At 35.6% G+C, this 21,945-nt stretch overlaps 1 protein-coding gene across 1 annotated transcript in view; it reads left to right on the top strand.

Moving 5' to 3' along the window:
* The window catches only part of DPP10 (dipeptidyl peptidase like 10), a 559,220-nt gene that overhangs the window by 298,168 nt on the left and 239,107 nt on the right, over positions 1-21,945 (top strand). Inside the window, exon 5 of the mRNA XM_031451288.2 lies at positions 1,615-1,689. Within this exon, the coding sequence (XP_031307148.1) occupies positions 1,615-1,689 (75 nt within the window). The remainder of the gene's footprint in view (positions 1-1,614; positions 1,690-21,945) is intronic.

The raw sequence follows: 21,945 nt of genomic DNA, 5'->3' as shown, positions 1-21,945 counted from the left end.
GTAGGCGAAACCTCTTTTTAAGTCAACATTACCTGAGACCCCAGGCTGCCTGCATCTGTATCTGACTTGGTTACAAATGTGATGGTCCTCACAATCCCCCTTCAGATTTGATGATTTGCTAGGATGACACAGAAAGAGCTTTACTTACAATGACTGGTTTATTATAAAGAAAACAAATGAAAAGCCAGATGAAGAGGTAGTAAGCAGGGTGAATTGAGAAGGGTCCCAAGCACAGTCTCCATCTCGGTGGAGTTGGTATGTGCCCCTTCCCGCTACACTGATATGTTTATTAACAGGGAAACTTCTGCAGATCTCATCGGTCAGAGGTTTTTATTGAGGATTGGTTATCTAGGTCTGATTGATTGAATCATTGGTCATGTGACTGGACTCCATCTCCAGCCCCTCCACCCTCCCTGACCTCCAGTAGGATTCAAAGTCATAACTCTGTAATCAGGTGGTTAGTTTCTCTCCAGAAGTTATCTAGCCACTCTCCGCCCCCACCCCCACTTTTTTAGTCACCTCATTAATGTGACCCATGTGTTATTAATCACAAAAGACCCTTCTATCACTTAGGAAGTTCCAGGTGTTTTAGAAGCTCTGCACCAGGAACCAGGGGAAAAGACCAAATATATTTTTTATTATACCACACAAACTTTGCCCAGTATTGGTTAGTGTGAGTTTCTTATTTTTTGTACTGTGTTTGGAAATTTGTAAGTATTAAAACCTTGACATTTCTGTTCTTAGAGAATAGTTTGTGGAAACTGCCCTGGCATAAGTTGTACACTATTATTTATACTTGTATTTCTTTGCAAAAACCAAACAAATCAGTTTGCTTAAAATACACATGCAGTTTTTTATTGTATTTTGTAAGCTTTTAATGCATCAACTCATTTTGCTTGTCTTCTCTTTAGATATGACATTACAAATAATCCCTATCTCAAAGCCATTTTTCCACTCTCAATGTATTTATCCTTCACTTTATTTTCTATTCTCTTTAACATCAGATCTATTCAAAGGTAAAATTAAAGGCTCAAAATCAATCATTTACAGTGTGGTTGTTTATATTTATATACTATATTTATCCAGTATAATCAATTATGTATTGGATTCTAATCTGCTTCACTCTAGGGGTTTCCTTTAAGGAGATTTTTGTCTTTAGCATATGTCTTTTTAAAAATATAAACACATAACATGTGAAAACACAAAAGTGCAGAGACAGAAAATCATGACACTGAAGAATTTTGCTATTTCTTTTCCTCTTGATTAATCCAACATGCAAATATAAAAGCAATTTGATTACTTATTTGCTTAAAAGAAGTTAAGTTGTGTTTTGCTTTTTATTCTTGTAATGAAAATATTAATGTAGTCTTTGATAACATGTGGAGGAAATATGCTAGCAAATTTGTTCTTAATGAAATGTCTAATATAGCCCCTCCAAGTTTTTATACCCATCTATTTAATCACACATATGCATACTTATAATAGGAATAAGAATGCCTATTTCACAGTGTTAAGAGGGAAATGAATATCTTTATTTGGTATTTACATATCCAAATGAATATTAATCTTTCTGTTATTAAGCTTTTTAAGATTTGTTTGTTTGTTTGTTTCTAGGTAACCTTCAAAGCATCAAGACATTCAGTTTCACCAGATTTAAAATATGTTCTTCTGGCATATGATGTCAAACAGGTAAAGGATCTTTGAATTCTTTTTTTCTTTGTGATTCATTCAGGCGACAGTTCATAGTTTTTCTTGATTATCTACTCACCTAGAGGAAATTTGGCATGTCCAATAGCTGCAGGGGAACACTCATAACCAATGTTGCAGAAGAGAGTTTTGGCGACAATGTCCTTTCTTCCACTCCTAGCTGGCAAATAACTGGAGCCAGCTAGGTGCCTGTGCTGGTCCAAGTCTATCTCTTTGAGAGGAGAGTGTGGCAGCATTTAGCAAATCTACAAAAAATGGTGGCTTTTGACATTTTCAGTACAAGCATGACTATCTACTTGAGTGTTGCATGTGTGTGTGGATTAAAGGGTTTCCTAATGGTTGTTCCCTGAGCTGCAGTGTGTAGTGTGGGAAGGAGCTAGTAAAAACACTATGGACAATGGATTCTTTGGTGGTATTTGAGCATACGCCTTGTGGTTGTAGAATATTCTGAAAACAGGGCAAGGCAAGGAATTGATTCTGAATAAATGAAATGTTCTAATTGCAATTAGTGTTTCATTTTTCCACGTCAGCCCTACAGTACAATGAAAACAATATGTATGGTTGTTAAGTATTTTGCACTTGGATATAATTTGCATTGTTAAAAAAGCAAAGTAAATGTTGAAAAGGCGTTTCAGCAGGTTAGTTTCTGCAGAAAATAAATGATTGGAAATTATTCAAGAAAGTTTTGTGTGCTTTAAGGCAGACACTAAAATTTTATAGACTTAAATCAGGAAGCCTCATATAATGCATTGAAAGCCTTTGAGCACATGAAATTTTACAGTTCAAAGAACCTTCTATTTGATGGTTTTAGTCTTTTGAAATATACATGTCCTATATTTTTAGACAAGTTTATATTTGTTTTTTAAAATAATTAATTTACACTACAAAAAGCAGAGAGATGGTAATCAAAGACATCTTTTCCTATTGTAAATTTTGGCCCTTTTCCTTTACCTTTGTTCTGTGTTCTATTTATTGAGATTTGGAAAATCCCACCTAATAGTAGGAAAAGTGCTTGAGTTTTATAAACAAAAATATTACAATATCTCCAAAAGTTTTAAAAATAATATTGTTCATCCAAGGAGTTCTAATTTAAAATGACTGTTGCATTAAATTGACAATGAACTTTTAAAAATCAGGTTTTAGTAGCTACAATAATTACAGTTATATGGAACTAGCAAAGAGATAGACACGTAGATCAGTGAAATGGAGTAGAGAACCCAAAAATAGATCCACACAAATATGCCTGATTTTTGACAAAAGTGCGAAAGCAATTCAATGAAAGAAAGGTAGTATTTTGAACAAGTGGTACTGGAGCCATTGGACATCCATGGGCAAAACAAACAAGCAAAACCCCAGAAATACCCTGACCTCAGACTCACACTAAATAAAAGCTCAAAATGAATTATGGATTCAGTTGTAAAATATAAATCTATAGAACTTATAGGAAAAAATACCAGAAAATCTGTCATATCTATAGCTAGGAAGAGTCCTTAAACTGTATATCAAATGAATTACCCTCGCAGTGATATTGTGAACATACAATGGTATAGCTATACTCTGGAATACAATATACAAAATTAGCTTAACCTTGGATATTTTAGCAAAATATGTAGGGAGGTTGTGACGATATAATTAACACCAAAAACATACACCCATGGACTAATCTTAATATACCCCCTTTTTTATTTTTGCTTAATTTCAGAAATAATAAAAATGCTTTATGACATATCAGTCTCTGGAAGTGAGAGAAAGCTATTATTTTAAGAATTTAGAAAATTATCAAACTAAATTCTACGATTTTATACCATTTCATATATTCTTATTTATCTATCATCTATTAGATACAGACTGCTGGGCTGGACATTTTGCAGGGAATGTTTTTGTGTGTGTGTATGTGTGTGTGCGTATATATATACACACACACACACACACGATTGAACCATCCCCTTCAAAAATATACGATCAGGTAGAGGTGATATGACTCAAACACTTACATTTACCACATATAGCACTGAAGGAGTGCTGTAGGAGTGGTAATATTAAATAATAGAAAAAATTCCATTCAAGATAATCATGTTGGAGAAGGAGTCATATATTGGGTTCTGAAGGTTAAATAAGTGAAGCTAAATAGAGGAACTTTCCAGGTGGGCAGATTACATGTGACTTCATGGAAGCAGCATTAAATCTTTGAGGTACAGTAGTCAATTCAGACTAGCCCACAGGTTGACAATTTAGAGAGGGAAAAAATATACCTATAAATCTGGTTGAACCTAAATTAAATAGAAAATAGTAGAAACTATCCTATTCTATGCGGTTTACACTGAGATAGCAACTTGGGGTCATTGATGGTTTTAGAGTAATTAAATGACCACACCCTGTGTGGGTGTCAGTGTGTGTGTGCAGACACACATAATGCCTATTAACAAAAATGGGAAAAAACCAATCATCCAAAATCCAACCACCCAAACACGTCCACTAAAATTATTTTGGTGTGTTTTCTTCTTTTTTATGCTCCTATATATGTATATATATTTATAAAAGTAGAGAAACAAGAATTATCACATATTAAGCATGGTTTTAAGAAGACACTGTTAACCTGATTTCAAAGAGGAGAAAAGCCAGCCTCTGAAAAGCTGGAAAATGCAGGATCTGACAGACTTAGACATTTCCTCAAGGTCTTTCAAGTAGGCTGTCATAGCTGCACACTAGCAAGTTGGCTTGTGCAGTGATTTGCCTTTAATGTCATTCTATGGCAGATGAGCTGAACAAGAAAAAAACTCAAAGGCTGGTTTCCCATAACCACTCTCTATTGTCGGACCTTAGTTGTTTCCATGTTTAAAAAATGTTTTGAAACTGTTTTTGAGTATATCCATTTTTTTCTTGAATTGATATTTTTATGGGATCCACTTCCACAAATGGAATTTATGAATGAAAAGATACAGCAATTTTAATTGAACTGAGGTTCACAATAGCTAACACAAAATTAACTATTCTAAAATGTACAGTTCAGTGGCATTCAGTACATTCATGATGCTGTGCAAACACTGTCTCTATTTAGATCCAAAACATTTTAACCATCCCAAAAGAAAACCCTGTGCCCATTAATCAGTCATTCCTCATTCTTCCCTACCCGACCCTCTGATAATCACTAATCTGATTTCTGTCTGTGGATTAATTTATTTTGGGTATTTTACATTGGATATTTTACGTCAGTGGAATCATACGTACCTCTTGTCTGGCTTCTTTTTCTGGCTTCTTTTTAGGTATATCTACATGTGTATCAGTACTTCATCCCATTTTTTATGACTGAATACTCTTTCATTGTATGTCTGTACCATATTTGTTTATCCATTGATCCATTGAAGGATATTGGGTTTATTTCCACATTTTGGCTATGATGAATAGTGCTGCTGCGAACATTTGTGCACAAGAATTTTTCTGAGTACCTAATTTCAACTTTGAAGGTGCATATTGAGGTGTGGTATTGCTGGGTAATTCTATGTTTATCTTTTTGAGGAACCACCAAACGACTTTCTAAAATGGCTTTCCCATTTTACGTTCCCATTGGCAATGTGTAAGGGTTCTAATTCCTCTATATCCTGCCCCATAGTTGTTATTTCCATTTTTCTTTTTATAGCTATTCTAGTATGTATGAATTGGCACCTCATTGTGTTTGTTGTATACCTCCCTGATTAGGCTAATGATGGTAAACATATTTTCATTTTCATATGCTTGCTGGCCTTTTGTGTTTCTTCTTTGGAGAAATGTCTATTCAAGTCCATTGCCTTTTTTTTTTTTTTTTTTTTGCTTTTTGTAATTGAGTTTAAGAACTGTTTATTATTGTGGATAGTAGACCCTTATCAAATATATGATTTGCAATTATTTTATTCCACTCAGTAGACTGTCTTTTCACTTTTTTGATAATGTCTTTTGATGCATAAATTTTAAAATTTCTGACGAAGTATGATTTATCTATTTTTTCTCCGATTACTCATGCTTTTGGTACCGTACCGAAGAATACATTGCTATATTTAAGGTCATGAAGTTTTACCCCTGTGATTTCTTCTAAGAGTTTTATGGGTCTAATCCTTGTATTTAGTCTGATTATATATTTTGAATTATTTTTTTTTTATTTGAAATAGGAGTTCGGGTATAAAATGTTTTAAGGCTCCTATTATAAATTGAAAGACTGTTTTGCAAAATGGTTGTGTTGGTTTATACAGCCCTTTGGCAATGCATACCATCTTAGATTACCATCTTTACCAACAAAAAACTGTATCTTAAAGAGTAACTATTAAATTGATAGATTATATATAACTTGACTACTAATTGAATGCATACACACCCACATGTGCATACATACACATGCACACCATTCAATAAATTACCCAAAACTTAGTCACTTTAAAGAAACCATTGACTGTTGCTCACAGTTTGTGTGTGTCAGGCATTTGGGATTGGCTTAGGTGGGTGGTTCTTGCTCAGGACTTTTCATGACCAGGTGTCAGCGAGGGCTGTAGTCATCTGACGGCTTGACTGAGGCTGGAGGATGTACTTTCAAGGTAGATCACTTCCATGAATGGGTCATTGGTGCTTGCTGATGACAGGAGACCTCAGGTTTCTCCATGTGAAACTCTCTACTGTACTGTGAGTGTCCTCCTAACTTGGATTGTTACTTGGATTGTCCCAACGTGAGTAATGCAGAAGGTAAAAACGAAAACTTCAGTACCTTGTATGATCTATCTTTGAAAGTCACCTATTGCTTTCACAGTATTTCTTTTTGTCGCACAAGTCAGTTCTAATTTAGTGTTGGAGGGAACTACCAGGAAATGAGGATTTGGGGGGCCCATCTTAGAGACTGGCTAACATAGTCCCCAGATATTTCATATCCATCCTACATGCAAAGTATACTCACTGTTTCCAAGGCCCCCCAAACGTTTATCCATTACTGTCCAGCATTTTAATCAAGCAGATCAGATCAGCCTCCTTAGACATGGTTTCTTGGCTGCAGTCCTTTGAGTATATTTGCATGATCATATATAAAGTTGAATCTAGTCAAGATATGCACATGTATCTTAATATATATTTAAATGCCAGTTTGACTAATATTCTCAGAGTTTTTTCAGTGAATAACATTTTTTTACTCCATTTATCTTTTGTAATCATCGAATTTTTGTAAACATCCTTGTGTATAATTCAATTATTAGCTTTATTATTCTTTAAATATATCACTATTTTTTAGCTTTAGTTATTTTTTGACTTGGAGAAATGAATTTTGTGATAAAATTTCTCTTTCACTTTGTTGTGTTTACTTTCGTTCTAGGCTTAGAAAAATGCCCACCAATATAATAAATATCTAATTGTACTTTTTTCTACTTTTATATATTTTATGCATAAACATTGATTCTATTTGCAATTGTTTATAGTGACAAGTGACCAAAACCTCTCTTTCTAATGATCATAATAATGGATTTTTCCACTTCATTTTTCATATGAGTAAATGTAATCATAGCCAGTCACCTGGGAAGACTCCAAAGGAATATTTTTGATGTAGTATTAGAAAAAAGCGCAAAACACAGTTGAGAGATGTGGACTGATTCCTGGGATGCCATACATGTCCTCAGTTTCCCCATGGCTACAGTGAAGAAAAGGAGAATAGGAATACTTTTGAAATACTCACTATCTTGCAGAATTGCCTGGAATAAAGAGAAAGCCATGTGAAAATAAGCCTGCCTCCAGGATTCTGTGAGAGGACAACCCTATGGCTCTAGCCTTGTAGTTATGGAGTCAGGGGAGCTCGCCGGAGAGAGCTCATTTAGTTTTCTTTCCCTAGTCATGTCCTCAATGTGAGTCAAACGTCAATAATTTAGTGTAGGCTAAATTTAGAAAGTGTCTTCTAGGTCAGCAACTAAGTTCTTCTGTGTTACCTGTGGGCTGCTGGTGTTAATACACGAATCCGTGGGTTACCCGTCTTGAAATGCTTTATTCAGAGCTTGAGTTAACACAGTCATTGTTCCTAAAGTATGAAGAGTATGATTCTGACCTTTTTTCTTAGCCTTTTACGTGTTTACTGTATTATTTTAGCAAACATCACAATGATATGCAATAGTATCTGTCATCATAAAGCAATTACATTTACGAATATAGGGTTACGGACAGTTTTTGAAGATTCTGTATCACGAGTTGCATAATAAATAAATCACGCAAAATATAAACCAATAATTTTCTTAGTCCTTTGCAAAGAAGCCAAAAATAATATTTGTTCTTGTATCAATATCCATTTTTATTGAACTTGGGCTGAATCATTTCTCCTGAGATGCATGATTATTAATTAATTCTAATATGATAATCTGAAGACTCTTCTCCCATGCAAATTATCTGTGCTCTGTAATATCAAAAATGTGATTTCAATGATGTGAGAAGTTGCTTTTCTTTTTCTGGCCGGATGAATGTTTCTCATAGTTTGGGCCAATAACATGGTCCCTGACTCATCCTTCTGCCCCATAGAATTTGAGAATGTTCTGTGCTTGTTGTCTGTAGGTATCTGTAGACAGATCAAGATGAGTGTGATTTGGCTGTAAGAACCTTACAGTGTGGTAAAGGCTCTAAGATACACGTTCCACCAGCTTATTACAAGGGGAAACGAGGTAGATAAGTGAGGAAAAGGGGAAGAAAAGGATCATTTATGATTGGGAGGAAAGACGAGTTCTCCTGTAGAAAGGTAGAGAATGAACATTTGAGTGATCGCCCTGCTGCAGGGGTACTTTGGGGTAATCTTGTGATCTTTAAGAGGGCAAGAGTGATCTTTATTCCCTTTGCCCCTTTCCAAAAGGAGAAATGGACTCGCAGTAGTAAAGCTGAAGCCTGGCTGCCCCTGCCGAAGTTCCTTAGTGGCTGGTGTGAACAAAAAATACTGCCAGCCATATCAGTAAATAAAGAATGTCAGGGCCATCAAGTCATCAGCTGCTGCCGCCAACTCAGGATGCAGACAAGCAGGCAGCCTGGCCTCTGCAGCCACCCCCAACCATGCGCCCTGAGGGAACTCAGGATGAGAAAGGAGAGGATACAGTAGGCCCTAGACAGGTGCATAGCAAAGGAATGATTTCAGTGACCCCACACATTTGCACTTTCCCATACATAGAAAAGCACTAAATTCTTTAACTTGAGATGTCTGGTTTTCTTAAATTAATAGTAATCTTTTGATGTTCCGACTACCTGGTCTTTGCTGAAAAAACCCCTATGTATGCCGGCTCCTCCCCTGCCTCTTTGGAGCAGTCCCTCAGAGCGATCTGAGAGGCTGTCATCCTGGGCTGAGTCCTCAGAAATTCTGCCGAATAAAGCATAACTCTCAACTTTTAGGTTGTGCATTTTATTTCAGTCAACACAGAGAATCTTTCTGATAGTTTGATTTTATTTTATACTCGGACTGCTTGTCACAATTGCAGGAACTGTCTGACCCTTGTAGGCATCTCAGTTGATGACCCTGTTTACACAGAAACTGAATCCAAGGCAAAAGCAAATTTATAAACCTCTAGGTGATGTCCTTGAAATGCTGGAGAAAGGGGGAGAAAATCAGATCATCTTTAACATTTCCCTCTTTTGTTTAAGAAGATATTGAACTTGCGTGGTCGAAGGGAACATAAATAAACAAAACCGAAATAAATCCCATCTCATATATCCAGATTGTTGAGTTTATCCAACTACTTTTTTAGGATGTAACAATTTTTGAGAGAAATATTTCTAAAATAAATGGTGTATTTTCTGCATTATTAGACCAAGGAAAGGGAACCCACTAAATCCTTTTCTCCCTGGCTCATGGCCATTGTTATGAATACTGATTACTCTACAGTAACTCAGCAGGAGTTTTCTTGCCTGCATTCTCACACCTGTGTCCTTGTCTGAAGGCTGTGGTAAGGAATAATAAAGGGCCTGGAGAGAAAGACAAGTACTGTATGATATCACTTACATGTAGAATTAAAAAAAAAAAAAAAAAAACTTGTAAAAACAGAGAATGAAATGGTGGTTACCAGAGGATGGCAGGTAGAACAGGACAGATGTTTTAGGGGGACAAATTTACAGTGAGTAGTAAATAAGTCCTACAGATCTAATGCACAGTGTGGTGACTGTAGATGGTGATACTGTGTTATCATCATCAAACTTGCTAAGAGACTAGAACATAATGATTCCAACCACTAAAATGCAAGTTTAGTTATGTAATGTGATAGAGGTGCTAATTATCACTACAGTGGCAATCATATCACAATATATAAATTAACACACACACATTAGGTTGACACGATGTTATATGTCAAATATATTTTAATTAAAAAAATGCTGGAGATGGATAATGTGCTTATAATATCTCTTCTTGGAGGAAGTTTCTGTCATGGCCCTAGCAGGTTTTCCTTCAGTCACTCTTGTTCCTTTTAATCAGTTTTCCACACTCAAGCTAAACAAATCTTTAAAAAAAAGAATCTGATTGTCATTTTCTACTTAAAATCTTCCTAAGTCTTCATGGGATAAGGAAGTCGTAACACAGCCTACAAGGCCCTGCCTGCCTTTTTAGCCTCCTCTTCCGTAACCCCACTGCCCTCATAGCTTTTGGAATTTCCTGCAGTACATGGAAGCACCATACCCGTTCCCATCCTGGGGCTTTCACTCTTCTTCTGCCTGGAACATCCTCCTGCCCCTTCTCTTATTCTAGTAGTAACTTTTACTTTTGTTCTTTAGATGTCAACTCAAGCATCCTTGCCCCAAACACCAAGGCTGTTCCAGATTTCTCCAGTTTAGTCAAATTTCCCTATTGTAAGTTTCACGGTTCGCTCCCTCCCCTTTGTAGAATTTATCACAACTGTAATTGTGTCTAACACAATGCCTGCCACAGTTTGCTCAAATAAATATGTAAACACGTAAATAAAATGATTTATGAATTAATAAACCAGAACCTCTAGTAAACTTGACCTTAAAGTGCCAGGAGAGGGTAAGTTGTCCTTCTCTATGCCTTTATGGGATCTGGTTCATACTTACATCTCAGTATTTCTGTCATTGTATTGAACACTTCCATTTATGTTTCGTCCCCTTGACTAAACTATAAAGTCAAGAACTTGGCTCCGTTCATTTTAATGCCCGTAGAGTTCTCTGCAGTGAATGGCCCATAGTAAACAATCAGTGTATGTGGAACTAAAGCAGTGATTCTCAATCTTGACTGCACATCAAAATCACCTGGAGAGTTTTAAAAGTTATTAATGCTTAAGTTCCACCCTGCAGACATCCTGATTTGATTGTTCTGGGATAGAGCCTGAACATTGGAGTTTTAAAAACTCCCCAGGAGATTGTAATGTCAGCCAGGCTTATAGACCACTGAATTTAAGTGAACTGGTCTCTTCCAGCTACTAAAGACTTTTCAGACTTCAAACAAAGGAAAGACAAGAAATAAAGATAAAATACCCACTTTATTTTATACTGCACCCAGCCGGGACCAAAGCCGGTACTCATACGTCTTCATTCCTTGCCATTTCTCTTTACAGTAGCTGATGTTATTTTATTAATGAAAATACAGAGACAAAGGAGATTCCCAAATTTGCATAATATGACTTAAGAGTTTTTTCCCCCTGGAACAGTAGTTCTCAATATATGGTCCCAGAATAGCAGCACCAGGATATCCTGAGAATTATGAGCAATGTAAATTCTTGGGCTCTACCCAGACCTACTGACAGAGAAACTGGAGATGGGGCCCAGGAGCTGTGGTTAAGAAGCCCTCTGGGTGACTCTGGAACAGCCCAAGATTGAGAACTGATTCCTTAATATCTAAGAGCTCCGCCTGGGAAAAGACCTAAGCCAGCAGAACTTAACCACATCCATAGCAGTAATTTACAGAAAATGTCATAGAAGGAAGAAGATCTACCATTTTTTTCTTTAGTACTTCGAAATAATTTAATCTTGGATTTAATGTTCAGCTCTTTCATTCTGACCTTGGCTGTTAGTCTGGCCTCATTTACCCTTCAAGGTTGATGTGTAGTCTGTCATATTATAGTTACACATGGCTTAGTAGGGAATGCATGGAATTTAGAGGAAAATTAATTAGTTTATATTTAAGTTATTCATACTTGAATGTTTTTCTGAAGCGCAGCATGTGTACAGGATCACACTCGTATTGTGAGAATAGTCTGACGAAGTTTTACAACTGAGCACGTCCCTGTAACTGCGACCCAGATCAAGATCAAAAGTCACTGTGCTCCTTCCCAGTCACTACCCGCCACAAGGGAGACCACTGTTCAAGCTTTTCACAGTTCAGATTATTTTCTTCTTTCTTTTTCTTTTTGTATATATAGTTTTTATTGAAGTACAGTCAGTTTACAATGTGTCAGTTTCTGGGGTAAATCATAATGCTTCAGTCATACATGAACATTCATATGTTTGTTTCCATGTTCTTTTTCACCATAAGTTACTACAGGATATTGAATATAGTTTCCTGTGCTATACAGTATGAACTTGTCATTTATCTATTTTATATGTATCAGTTAGTATCAGATTATTTTTTACTTTCTTTCTATTTAGATAGATATAGATAGACTCATACAGTGCGTACTGTTTCACGTATGTCTTCTTTTACTTAATAAGTTTGTGAAATATATCCATAGTATTCAATAGTTGGATGGCACCTTGTTCATTTCCCTACTGTATGACATTCCACTGCACATAACATTTTACTGCTAATAGACTATAAAAGTATATCTGAACAATATATTTTTTGTGTTGGATTATTTCTCTGATCACTCTCTTTTCTATTACCCTGCTTCCTTTTTTAGCATCTATTTCAAAAAGAGATTTTAGTAGAGGGCACAGATTTCTGTTGAATACTCAAAGAGTGCCTCTTATATGGGAAATTTGTCAATTTAAACCTGCCCAAACCCTTGCTCCTCTGCCAGTGATATCAGGCTGTGCAAAGGTGGGAGACTCAGAGGTGCTAAGTAACTTACTTAAGGGCCCCACCTCCCAGTTGCAGGGATTGGACTCAGTCCCATCCTTCTAGCCCCAAAGCCCTGAGCCTTTTGATTATACTGCCATTTTTTGAGTTCTTGCATACCTTCATAAATTTATTCTGTAATCTGACATACTTATTTTTCTTCCATCCATTTGCAATTATATCAACTATATTCTAATTAGGTAATTAGAAGACAAATGGAACTTGTGTTGCATATTATTATTTGCAATATTCAGGTAGCATTTATTATATTTCTCTAGGCTCAGTGATTATGCATTTTATTTTTGTATTTGCTTCTTAGAAGTTGTTTCTCAAAAATAGCCAACGAAATCATTGTGGGATTCACTCTGATACCATAAATTTGAAAATATTCTTAAAGAAGAAAAAAAATTCCAAAATATAATGCAATTTAGATTTTATGAAACCTGGATTATCAGAATATTTGTGGTTAATAATTGTCATCTAGTATTTGATTGATTTTCCAATGTCAGACAAAGTTATTTTTCCGTTATTTGGAGTCATCTTAAATCATAGTTTTAACCATTTAAATCAAGTTTATTTTATATATTATTTCAATATGCTTGAAATTATTAGTCCATTTGAATTCTTTAACAATTGAATTTTAAGCCACCTTTGAGGGGTCAATGGTGTAGTATATACAAATATACTTAAGACAAACAAGAACTAAGTAGAAACAAGTATTTTGAAAAAACTTTAATACTCATTTATAGTTTTCTAATTGTTTGGATTAATAATACACATTAAATAGACTAATGAATAGTTAAATTAACTACTAATTTTACATTACAACATCTTTATTATGTATTATGTTTGGAGTCAGAAACTTTAATTACATTTACTGTCATTTAGGCATAATTAGAACTGTCCTTTATGTATAATGGGACATAAATCTTGATGAGAATAAATGCTTTCTAAAAAGAAAAGCAAAAACCAAGTGAATCTTTTAAGTCATGCCTAATAGAAGAAACAAATCAGTTATACATGTGCTACAGTCAGTGTGTTGACATCTGTTCTCCAAAGTTGATGGTCTGCAGAAGAGCAGTCTTGTTATTTCCAGACTTAGAGGCATTCCCTTCAGTTTATATTTCTGCTGGTCTATAGCTCTGTAGACTAGACCCTCTTTATGATAAATAACCTATTTTAACTAAGAAGCAATCACTGTACCATGAATCCTGCGTGCACCACTGCCTGAAAAAGGAACCCTTCTCTAGTGAATTATCTGATTAAATTCTGGACCTTAATACTTCAGTGCTTTACAATTATAGACACATATTTAAGAAGTGTGTGGGAGTACATGATCTGGTCATGGGATTACGGAAGCTATTAAGACTTGTACACTTGGAGAGCACTAATAATTCAGATAATCCTATGAATGATAAACTCAGGGAAATCACAGCCTAGGAAAGTTTTCAAATATATGGGATTTGGAGTTGACTCTGACAGCTCTCCTGCCTTCCAGTGCCCACAGAAGGCGCCCTCTTTATCCTGTTGTAGCCGCCACTGCTAAACAGCCTTCCTAGTAACCTCCTCCTTTCTAAAGAGGGATAATAAGGCATGAAATAAATGTTAATGTCAATTTTGGATTTTTTTTCTTGGTTAAAGGAGAAGAATTCTAGGAGGAAAGAAAAGGAAGGAAGGAAGGAAGGAAGGAAATTTAAGTTTTAGAAGACAGTATTTACAACTTTTCCTTTTTGTGGTAGCTATTAATGTGTTTATCAGTGTATTACTCATTCAACTACACAGCATTCATTTTATTTTCATTTTGAAAATAATATGTTAAGTATAGAGAATCTGAAAATTCTGAAAAACATGAAGAAGATGATTACAATGCCTGTATTTATCTCTTTTAGAGAAAACTGCTATGAACATATTGATTTAGCTCACCAAAGTCTTGCTTTTGTCATAGATACATGTATTTTTTCCACATACAGACAAAATTTTTTTATTTATTAGAATACTTTGAGAACTACTACATTAGCAAACTATTGTCATACTAAGCATTGAGATCTTGTTCAAGTCACCTGTTGGTGTGTAATTACCCCAAACCTTTGTGACATAGAACAGCAGTTTATTATAATCATGCATTCTAGAAGGGTTCTGCTGTACTGTTCCCATTCCCAATTGTGTTCTCTCACGTGCTTGCTGTCAGATGTTGGCTGGGGCTGCAGTCATCTGAAGGCTTGACTGGGGGTGAAGGATCTGCTTCCAGCGTGGCTCACTCACATCACTGTTGACCAACAGCCTCAGTATTTCTACATGTGGACTTCTGCACGGGGTTACTTGATGTTCTCACGGCATGGTAGCTGGCCTCTCCTAGAGTCGGTGATCCAAGGGAGCCAGGTGGAGTCTGCAAAGCCTTTTTGGGTTCTAGTCTTGGGCCACATAAGCCTTCACTACCACTCTATTCTATTGGCACCACAGGGTCAGCTGTGATTCCAGGTGGGAGGGGAATGTACTAGGCCATGAATGTCAGGACACGAGAATCATTGTGTGTCACAGATTCTGGGATGAAGAAATCAAATTGCTTGAAGGTTTTGGACAGTTCATTATAAAGTCACTGTAGCATTAGTGGAGATTACATGCTGAATGCTGGTGAAGTCAGGTGGCTTTGAAGCTGGCTAACTACCGAGAGTTAGATTAATTAACATTGTGTGTGGGCATCTCTATCAGTATATCACAAGCCGGTGTTGTAATTTTTCTTCCCTATTCCATGGGATTAAATCAGTTTTAAGTGAATGGATAAAAAGTACTTATAAAAATTTAGAATGAGAGTTGATTTAGTGGACTACAGAGTCACGATTACAGATAATCTAGAGGCAAGAATACTGGCCCAAGTCAACACAATTAAACTGATTAGTGGTTAGAGAGCATTTAAGCATGTGTTTTATTAAAATAATCTGGTTCTTAAAATATAGGATGAGGGATTCCAACTTAAGTATTTTTATTGATCATAAACTCAGTATGAACTTAGACTGTCACGTGAACTTTAAAAACACTAATATATTTTTTAGGCTGAGTTAATAAAATCAAACTATCTAGGAACTGTGCTGTCCAATAATGTAGCCACTGGCCACATGTGCTGATTGAGCACTTGAAATGTGATTAGTCTAAGTCAAGGTGTACTATAAACATAAAATACACACTCCAGATTTTGAAGGCTAATTAAAAAAAAGAAAAATGTAAAACACATAATGGGTCATATTCAATATATGATAAAATAATATTTTGTGTACATTGAGTTAAACACAATATATTAGTAAATTGATTTTGCCTTTTTCTCCTTATTTTGCATTAACAGCGCTACAAAAATTAAACTTATATATGTAGTACTTGCATTATATTTATCTTGTTCAGTGCTGTTCTAGAACACAGGAGGTAAATATGCCAATGTTCTAAGTGCCAACTAGAAAGCACCTGGGATGCTGTACCCAACTGGAGACTATATAGGAGACAATCATAATTCTCAAAAGATTTAGAAACTACAAATGAAGGAATGAGATACATAGCTATGAACAGAGAAAACTTGGCAAAATACAAGGGGAAAGAATAGGCATCTTGAGTATTGAAGGGCTATCAGAGAATTGAAATTAGATGTCTTAGTGTAAAACTAAGGCCAGAAATAACAAACGGCATCAGGAAGGTAGATTTGGCTCAGCATAAAGAAGGTGTCTCCAACAGTTACTGGTTCAGTGATACAGGGGCCAGCGTGGGAGGCAGCAAGCCTACTTCCTGTAGACATTTCCACATGGTGGATCAATAACTCTCCATTATAATCACTATGGAAAGGAATCTTGCATGGGTGGACTATGGTGGAATAGTTAAATTTCAAAGTCTTTCATTAATCCAAGAAAGATAACAATCCTTCTCTAAGAGGCATCATACCATAAACACGGGAGGAAAGGGTTGTGTGATTCTCCCACTAACATGTCAAGTTTGAAATCTTGCAGAACAGACAGTCCGTGATTTTTCCTTCTAGAGATGTCAGCCAAAAGCAGTAGACTTCGCTTTATTTAGTCATATCTGTTTCGAAAAAGATCAGACACAGGATAACTTTTCAGAAAACTGTAACAATAATAATTTTTAGTAGAAATAGAAAACTTCAAGTAAAAAAATGAGTACAGAGTATGTACACATGGAAAGAAATTCAGAACTAGTGTTTTCTGATTTTACCAAGAGACAACAATGATATGATTCCTAATTGGAGTTTACACTAATTATATAATTGCTTTTATGTTGCCTATTTTAAAAAGAAAAAAACAGTTAACTATTGTGTTAGTAAATTAGCCAGCTCAAAGATAGTGTGTGGTATGAGCCTCTTAATTAGCCAAATGAAGAGGACCTTAGCGTTTCTGAATAAAGAGGGGGCAAAGAATGTGACTAGAGTAATGACGCCATGAATTTTTGAAAGAGCTCAGCTAGAAGGTGACCAATCCTTACTGTCCAAAAACTAAGACTTCATTTTTGAGACCACGTTTTTTTGTTGGTGTTGTTTATATATGAGATTTAAACCAGCATACCTGAAACATAAGGAAATATTGCATAATCATACTTAATTTTACACATTTAGACTTAATTATGCTCAATTTTACATTTTGACACATTTTTCTCCCCTTATGCCTTTGAGATCATTCAAGGCTGTAACTAGGGCTTAAATCGTGTGACATCCCCAACACCAAGTACCATGCAGGTGCGCACTGTTGTCATTCTTTTCTTGAATAAGTGAGTGACTCCACAGAGGGAGACAAAGATTCACCACTCAGGGAGGGAGGATGCATTCCCTCCTTCTGCTTAATAGCCTTTCAAGACCTTGTCTCAAAATAAAAGATACTTTACAGAGATGATGAAAAGTCCATGGTATTCATGTGAAGTTTGATCTTCGTAAAAGAGAAAAGTAATCAAAAGTCTTCACATCTAATTTCTCACCTTAAACTAGTTTTTGCATTGATTTTGCACTCAAATTTGTGAATGTTGTCTGACTGACAATGATTTAATCATTTTTCTTTTTGAATAGAAAAATATTTCTGCCTACAATACTTCAAATGCAGAAACATTAGCAGTTTTCAAATATAGGGCATCACTCTGTCATTAGTATTTTTGGGATTGAGCAGCAAGTTTTTATTTTTATTTTTTGCTGTTGCCCTTCACTTACTATATAGGCCTGGCATGCATACTAACACATTCTAGAAAGAGGGCATTCTGTTAAGAACTTACATTGACCCTTATTTCCAAATTCAGTAATATCGTGAGACCAAAATAGTGGTATGCTTGCTTACCTACTCTCCCTTTAAATTAACAGACAAAATTATTTTAGTGTTTATTGGTGTAATGCAATATACTGACATGTTTGAGGCTGTATTGATAGTCATGATGTTAATAAAGAATAGAAATTTTAAAACTGACCATAATTGAGTTATTATTGGTTTGCTCTGTACTTATTAATTATTCATTCATAAAAGAAAACAAAGTCTTTGTTCTGAGGAAAATGCTCCAAATTGCTGTACAGTTCACCAAAAACCTATAGCCCATTCTCCTGATATTGGCCATTTAGGTTATTTTCAGTTTTCTCACTCTGTAAATAATGTTGTCATGATCATCCTTGCACTTAAAACTGTGTCCACATTTGTAATAAATCACTGAGGTGAATGGCATTAACTTTTGTAAGGCTTACTGAAACGTATTATTATACTTATTTCCAAGATGTTTTTCTCAAATAACACTTCAACCATCTCTGTATTATTGTATGTGTCCTTTTAATTTCACCTTTTTAGCATTTTTAATATTTTTGATGAGAAAATTAAATAAAAAGCTCAAGAGATTTGATGCAGATCTACTACATAGATAATAGCAGACCTGGAATCAGAACCAAAGGTCATGCTGTTAATCACAATGTTAAGGTAGTTTTTTTAATATAAAATGTTCTACTCATCAAACATAAATTTGTTCAATAGCTATCAATAGAGAGTTTGTTTTGTGCCCAACATCATTGTTCTGTGCATCATGAATGCAGCCCTGAACAAAGATGAATGACATTTTCTTGTCCACATGGAGCTTACATATTGAGAGACAGAAAGTAATTTATACAGCATGTCAGATGGTAAGTGCTGGGAGGCTTTTTAAATTTTACTTTATTTTTATTTGCTTTTACTTTTAAATATAGATTCATAAGAAGTTGCAACATAGCATGGAGATATCTGTCTTCTGTACCCATCACCAAGCTTCCTCCAGTGGTGATATCTTGCATAACAATAGTGCATTATTGTGGAATCTAAAAAATAATGACACAAATGAACTTAGTCACAAAACAGAAAGAGACTCACAGACATGAAAAACAAACTTATGGTTACCAAAGGGGAAAGGGTTGGGGGAGGGATTAAGTAGAAATTTCAGATTTGCAGGTACAAACTACTATGTATAAAATAAACAAGTTTCTACTGTAACAGCACAGGGAACTATATTCAATATCTTGTAATAACTTATAATTTAAAAGAATATGAAAAAGAATATATATAAATGTATAAGTGAATCACTGTGCTGTACACCAGAAACTAACACAATATTATAAATCAACAATACTTCAGTTAAAAAATAGTACATTATTAAAACCAGGGATAGTGCATTTATCAAAAATTGTACAGTAAAATTAAATAGGCAATAGATCTTAGATTTTACCAAATTTTGCACACACTCATTTTTTTGGCATGTCTTTGTGTATATTTCTGTTGCATTTTATCACACATAACCAACATCTCTACCATAATTGAGACACAGATCTGATCCATCAGCAGGCAGGAAATCTCTTATGCTACTCCTTAATGGTCACACCCTCCCCCCACTTCTCTAATCTCTGGCAGCCACTGTTCTCCATCTCTAGAATTTTGTTAACTCCAGCATGGTATATAAATTGAATCATACAATATATAACCATTTGAGATTGATGTTTAGTTTTATTTTTTTTTCAGCATAATGCTCTTAAGATCCACGTAAATTGCCTTGCATATTAATGGTTTGTTCCTTTTTATTACTGAGTAGTATACAGAGCTATAGAAATCAGAAAAGGAAATGTTAAAAAGGGTGCAGTTTTCAATGGAGTGGCTAGTGCAGGCATTCCTGGAAATGGCATGTAGGCATAGAGTTAAGGATTGAGAGAGTTAAGCTCATGTGCATACCTGGAGAAGAGCTTCCTAGTTGGAGGGAATATCAAGACTTCGGTCCTGAGTAAAAGTTTGGAGCAGCAAAGAAGCCCAGTGTGGCTCGAGCAGTGCAAGAGAGATGCAAACAGGAAGAGAAAACATCAGGGCTAATGGAGTCGGGACGGAGGGTAAGGGGACAGATCTCTTAAGGTCTTCAGAGCCCCCACAATTAATATAACTGCAGTGACCGGATAACTCCAGTAATTATATCACTTTGGTGACTCAACAGTTTCCCATGAAGTTATTTTTAAAAGCTAGGAAGAGTGGGTAAAAATGAGTGCTCTATAATAGCAAAAGACCTTGATTGGAATTTTATCTTTAGAGGGGATTTAGTGAACTTCGTATTCCATTTATGAAATGTTTGTTCTGATTTTATCAAACTGTTTAAGTAACCTTGGCATGAAGTAGAAAGCATACCCATTCTGTTCATTTTCATCATTCATGACCGACTGGTGCCTGCAGACCTTGCTCAGGGGGTACGGAAGTCTTAAGAATTTACTGGAAGAACAGAGATGGCATCTCCTGTGACTCAGAGGCCGTCGCATCAGAGTGTGGTCTCCATCATGGCAGAATCTCATGGGAGACCAGGCAAATGGAGATGAAGTCTTATCTGACAGTATCTAGGGTTCTTTGCAGTCATGTCAGATGGCAAACGTTAAGTGGGCCACCAGGATATCCAGTCCATGTGGAAAATTATAGAAGCTGAGCCATGTCTTAGTCTATCATGCCGTCAAAGAGTAAGAGGTGGAAGATCCTTTGACAAGTCTCAAAAGCAGCTCAGTAAATGAATAAAGCTCAGGAAGTTAAAGTTGTGGACTTTGAACAGTTCTGAATCGAATTGGTGTTGGGGAGAGCCAGCAACCCTAATTTTGTTCACAAACATGCTGATAACAATAAACTCTTAGATAAAAGCACAGCCAGACACATAGAATTTCATTCATTTCAGCTAAATACTAGCTTCTCCATGAAAACTTTCTCTCCTCTGTTCTGCACTATGCAATTGGAAACATACCCCTCCACAGTGTTATATGTTGTATTTGCACCATCAAATATAATTTCCCTGAGGGCAGGCACTGTTTTTTTTTTTTTAAGTTTCATTTATTTTTTCCTGCCATGCCTAGACTGTAGTAGAAAACAGTAGACACTCAGTCACTATTTGTGAAAAGGATATATTTCTCTTACATCAAAGAACACGAACTAATTCTTGCAGATGCACCTGGAAATGTGACTACTGCTGTAATGATTTCTAGACAATTCCCTTTATGAGCACCAACATCTGATTATTACCCTTCCTGCTTAAAACAAAGAATTAAGAGATGAAAACTAACTGCCAAGAATCAGTAGGGGAGAGTAGTGATAGTGTTGATTTGAATGCCTACTGTGCAAGTGACACGTTAATATTAAAAGGGTTTTTATTTAACAATTGTATCATCAAAGGGGAAAAAATTAATTATCTGAGATAATTCAGAGCATTTACCCCCCACTGTGTAGGTAAAGAAAAAAATATGAAGAAACAGTAACTCTCACATGCTTATTTTTTTTCTTGAGTGTGTGAGATGATGAAAACTGAGAAATAAATTTAAATGTGCTTTTAACTATTTATAATAGTGTCATAAAAAAGTAATAAAAATAAAAATTCCTTTGTGGGGTTCATTTATAGAATATGAAACAATCCCTAGGAAATTGTCAGTGTAGTCAGCTTTCTGGAATTACAGGTATTTGTTGTTATTGTTTTGATTTCTTGTTTTTACATTTAAACTTCCTAGGCTACCGGCCACACAGGTGACCATGAATGATATGATGGAAGATTAAAAAATTGCTACTTCTGCAGGTCCTTTAATGCTGAGGTCAAGTTTACCATTTACTACATATTAATTCCTAAGATCTCACAAGTTTATAAATTTGGTATGAGAGTGCAATCCCAAAAGAAGCTGTAGGAAATACAAGACAACTTGGTCAAGGCTGTTAACTTAACATAGGGAATTATCTGGTATTTGTCCCAGAATTCTTTCTAGTGCAAAGTTTAACCATACATCCAAACAC

The sequence above is a fragment of the Camelus dromedarius genome, chromosome 4 (genome assembly GCF_036321535.1).
Source record: "Camelus dromedarius isolate mCamDro1 chromosome 4, mCamDro1.pat, whole genome shotgun sequence".
In the NCBI taxonomy this organism is placed as follows: domain Eukaryota; kingdom Metazoa; phylum Chordata; class Mammalia; order Artiodactyla; family Camelidae; genus Camelus; species Camelus dromedarius.
The sequence above is the reverse complement of the archived record's forward strand: the minus strand, read 5'-3'. Positions and strand labels throughout refer to the sequence as shown.